Source organism: Buceros rhinoceros, unplaced genomic scaffold, assembly GCF_000710305.1.
Source record: "Buceros rhinoceros silvestris isolate BGI_N320 unplaced genomic scaffold, ASM71030v1 scaffold12435, whole genome shotgun sequence".
NCBI lineage: Eukaryota > Metazoa > Chordata > Aves > Bucerotiformes > Bucerotidae > Buceros > Buceros rhinoceros.
In genome coordinates this window covers 22608-27079 of record NW_010411257.1, presented here as the reverse complement: position 1 = coordinate 27079, position 4472 = coordinate 22608, and the positions used below count along the sequence as shown (strand labels likewise).

The following is a 4472-nucleotide window of genomic DNA, read 5'->3' as shown; positions in this document are numbered from 1 at the left end:
GCTCAGAATTAGTTTGAAAGGAAATGGAGAGAATGAGTATGTTTTATCTTTCAGTATTGGGCAGTATTTTATTGCATCAGAGAACCAAATCCTACCTTCAGGAAAGTCCTTATAGGGACCAAAGTAACAGTTGTTTACATTGCTAAATCAAAGAGTGTGTAATATATTTCTTCCAGCTCTGAAACAACCTTTGTCTTGTATCAGATCTGAAATGAAAAATTAAGGTACTCAGAGAGGATGTAGAATCTCCATCCCTGGAGGTTTTCAGGCTGTAGCTGGGCAAAGCCGCAGCTGACCTGATCTAGTGGTGGTTATGGTCCAGCTTTGGGCAGCACGTTGAACTAAAGATCCCCAGAGAGCCTTTCCCACACTATTTCTATGATTCTGTGTAAATCGTTGCCTTTTCATAAATACGCAGAGCGGGATTGATTTTATCTGACTTGATTTTTACATTTCATACCACTTTGCTGGGGCGACCGGCCCAGCTTCCCTCTGCAGTCAACACAGAGAGGCAGGCACTGAGCAGCTCTGCTTGCTGTGCTAGAAGGTACGTGCTGTGGGGCAGCGCAGTGATGAGGTGTGTAACATCAATGTCTGGCCAGGTGATTGAGAAACTGAATCTGGCCGAGACGACAGCGGCGGATATCGACCTTCTTCGAGATGGCTACAGACCAGCTGCCAGGAGGGGGGCCATTTTATTCTCCGTTTTGTCTGAAATGGCGCTTGTCAACATCATGTACCAGTACTCACTGGTCTCCTTCTTAGAGGTGTTTGCACTCTCTCTTCGGAAATCCATGCCCAGTCCTATTCTTCTGAAGAGGTTAAAAAACATCATGGACACCCTGACTTTCCACACCTATAACTACGGCTGCACAGGTTAGTGCCATTCAGCGATGGGCTGATGCTGCGGGGTGTGAACGCTTGTTGAAAGCTGTGCCTTCAGCTGGTTTATGTGGGGGAGGAGAGCCCCCAAACAGAAAATTCACTAATGTGCAGTTCTCAGCATCCCAGTTTACACTTCCCTCCCTGCTGTGTCTGTTTGAAGAAACGCTTTTCTCACACGGTTACGAACGGTAAATCACAGCTGTGGGTTCACATCCCTGAATGTAGCTCACAGATGCGGTTTTGACTCCCTAAGCCCAATGCAAAGCCCCACCTTTGATCACCAGGATCTTTGTGGGGTGACAAATGCAGGATGTGGATTTAAAGATCATTCCAGTTCCACCAGTTTTAGCAGCTGATTTTTGAAAATACTGTTCTCTTCACGCAGGTTTGTTTGAGAAGCACAAGTTACTGTTCTCCTTCAATATGACTGTCAGGATAGAACAAGGTGATGGCAGGGTTCCACAAGAAGAACTTGAGTTCTTTTTGAAAGGTGAAGTGAATATTTATATATAAATATATAACTATACTCAGCAAAAGATCTTTCAAAGATAGATTTTTGACTAGATATGAGTGGCTCTAAGAGCCAGAACCTAGAGGAACCACTGAAGGCAGCTGAGCTATGGTGGGCTACACAAATTGTGGATTCTGCTATTTCTACTTTTTTTCACTTTGTTAAACAGCAAAGAGGTAAATCTTTCTCTGCAGGTATTGACGTTAGGATGTTACCTGAGAAAACAATCTTTAGTTATTTTCTGACTATGAATAAATACTTTTTAGAAATGGTCGCAAGAATACAACACTGGCTTTTGCAAGCGGTGGTAAAATGGTGCCTTTTCTTCAGCACACCAGCGTAATCTTACAGGGCTTTCAGAAAGAAATTTTCAGTTGGTTTCTCTGTGCAGTGGGACTGTATGTGTGGTCATGTACTGGAGAATTTCTGACACGGACATTCCCTCTGGCTTCTGAATGTGACTAGGCAATATCTCCCTGGAGAAGAGTGCACGAAAGAAACCCTATACCTGGCTTCCAGATCAAGGCTGGGAAGACCTAATTCGCTTGTCTGAACTATTTCCTGAGAAATTTGAATCTCTTCCAGATGATGTGGAAAAAAATCCAGATGTATGGAAAAACGTACGTGCTTTTCTGCAATCCGTGGTTTTCTTCTGGTGTTACATGTTCCAGTGTGATGCAACACGCCACGGCGCTCGGCAGGAGGCACGGCACCACTGCTGCCTTCTGCCAAGGCCTTGCTTTTCTTCTGGACCTCACTTAGCGACTGGCTTATTCCCAGAAGAATTTGGACTCTTATTATTTAAAAACCAAAAAAATCTTCCCTGGTGTACTGTAGGTTTTTTTCATTTTCCAGTTAAATGTTTTAGATGAGTTATTTGTCCTGTTGAAGCTGGTGGAATTTTTGCTCTTGATTTCAACAGTCAACATTTCACTGTTCTTTTTGTGCTGCTAAATTGTACTTTGATCTTCTTGTGGCAGTGAGTTCTATAGGCTAGTTACAAACCCAGACTTTCCTTTGTTCTACTGTTATGTTCCTTCCATGTCTTCTTGCTCTGTAAGCAATCTGTTAGTACTTTTTACCTTAGATGCTATTTTCTGTATCTTCAGAGAATTACTTGACAAAGTGAAAGTACAAATGTGTTCCTAGACTTTAATACCTTACTGAAAAGGTTGAATTTTCACATTCATTTAATCTTTACATGTTTCTTTTCAGCTGATTAACTTTATTCTTTGTTCTCCTTATGTCTCTTGGCCTCTCATTAATCAAATTGCTTTTGTTTGCTTTCCTGGTAATTTCACTGGTGGAGCCGTTTGATTCATTTGCATTGTCTCCTGTCTTTTCCTGCCAGTGGTATGATACAGATGCTCTGGAGCAGATGCCTTTCCCCATGCAGTACCAGAACGATCTCATGAACTTCCAGAAGCTCCTACTTCTACGGTGTTTCCGGGTGGACCGGCTGTATCGGGCAGTAACGGACTATGTTACTCTGACAATGGGTGAGAAGTAAGTCACTCTTTTCTTTTGAAGCCAACTCACACCGTTCAGGTACTTCACAGAGAACTGGAGTTGTAATCTATTGTGTAAATGACTTTGTAATTTGCCTAAAGAGCAGAGCATGAGTTGTCTCTGCATCATTTCCACGTGCAGTCTGCAGCGAGCTTTGATGCGCCTGTCAGTCATCTTTTACACAAGACAGCTGCTCTTGTGCAAGTGAGTGGTTTATTGCCCTTCTGTTCCTACCAGGTACGTGCAGCCCCCCGTGATCAGCTACGACACTATCTTTGAGCAGAGCAGTCCTCACTCACCGGTTGTTTTTATCTTAAGTCCTGGCTCTGATCCTGTCAGCGACCTCATGAAACTGGCCGAGAGGAAAGGCTTTGGAGACAGGCTCAAATTCCTGGCCATGGGGCAAGGCCAAGAGAAGGTAACTGTGGTGGGAGGGTGGGGACGTGCTGCATGCAGCACGTTGGTCTGTGAATTGCAGATCCTGCTGCTAATGTTGTGGCCTGTTCAGATTTTCTTCCGAAAGCTCTGCTCCATTGTAAAGGAAGTTCCTTTGCGGTTCAGACACAGCACATGATTTGCCAGCCTGGGAATTCTGTAATGTGAACGGGGGCATTGGGCTGACTGGCTGAGTTTATGGTTTGGGTAAGGGTAGGTTCAGAATGATGCTGTCATCTGTTAAAAAATAGTTGAGCTGTTACTCTGCAGCCTTTCAAAGGTGGATCAGTGCCCCTGTGTCTCTGTGTACAGACGTGAGTTGATTGGAAGGCTCAGTGTGTTGCCATAAAGATATATGGACTCATATTCTATATCCTGCTGCTTTTCCTGGCTTTCCTTTCTGTTGTGGACACCAGGGCAGGGGTGTCCAAGGCTCAGCAGCTGCCTGATTTTGCTGTGATTTCGGTCACTGGGAGAACTCCTGTTAGACTCCTTTTGACCACTGCTTCCTAGACTCTGATCTTCACCTTCTCCTGGGCCATGCACACTCTTGCACTGTTCTGAAATATTTCAATACTCTGCATGACTTTTCATTTCAAAATAAATTAATTAAATTTTAAAAAGCATCTCAGAGCAACTGCTTGTGCTTTTTTCCTATTGGAAAAGGCCTGTTCTCAGCAAGGAGACCCATCAGTGTCAGGAGAAAGGAAGAGTCACTCACAGACGGTTCTTTCCCTCTCTTCAGATTGCTTTGCAGTTGCTAGAGAGTGCTGTGGTACGTGGAGAGTGGCTCATGTTGCAGAACTGTCATCTTTTGGTGCGGTGGCTTGTCAACCTGGAAAAGGCCCTGGAGAAAATTACACAGCCTCACCCAGACTTTCTCCTCTGGCTGACGACTGACCCTACCACGGGCTTCCCCATCGGAATCCTGCAGAAGTCCTTAAAGGTACCATGCAGGGGGAGTCCCCTGGCAGGGGGGCATGTCCTGCCCTCTTTCTTATTCAGCCAAAAAGACTGGCCAGGGGCGAGCATGCCCCGAATGCAGCACGTGACCAGGGCTGTATGTACTGGCTTTTTGTCTTTAAAGGCAAATCCCTCTGTCATCATCCTGTTGACATCATGGTGGTTTTTC

General features: G+C 44.8%; 1 protein-coding gene across 1 annotated transcript in view; it reads left to right on the top strand.

The window, feature by feature from the left end:
- DNAH10 (dynein, axonemal, heavy chain 10) overlaps positions 1-4472 on the top strand; it is a gene marked incomplete at its 5' end in the record, with an annotated part of 50551 nt that overhangs the window by 40010 nt on the left and 6069 nt on the right. Inside the window, 6 exons of the mRNA XM_010135948.1 lie at positions 603-876; positions 1271-1375; positions 1862-2016; positions 2748-2902; positions 3143-3323; positions 4086-4286. Coding sequence (XP_010134250.1) covers positions 603-876; positions 1271-1375; positions 1862-2016; positions 2748-2902; positions 3143-3323; positions 4086-4286 — 1071 coding nt within the window. The remainder of the gene's footprint in view (positions 1-602; positions 877-1270; positions 1376-1861; positions 2017-2747; positions 2903-3142; positions 3324-4085; positions 4287-4472) is intronic.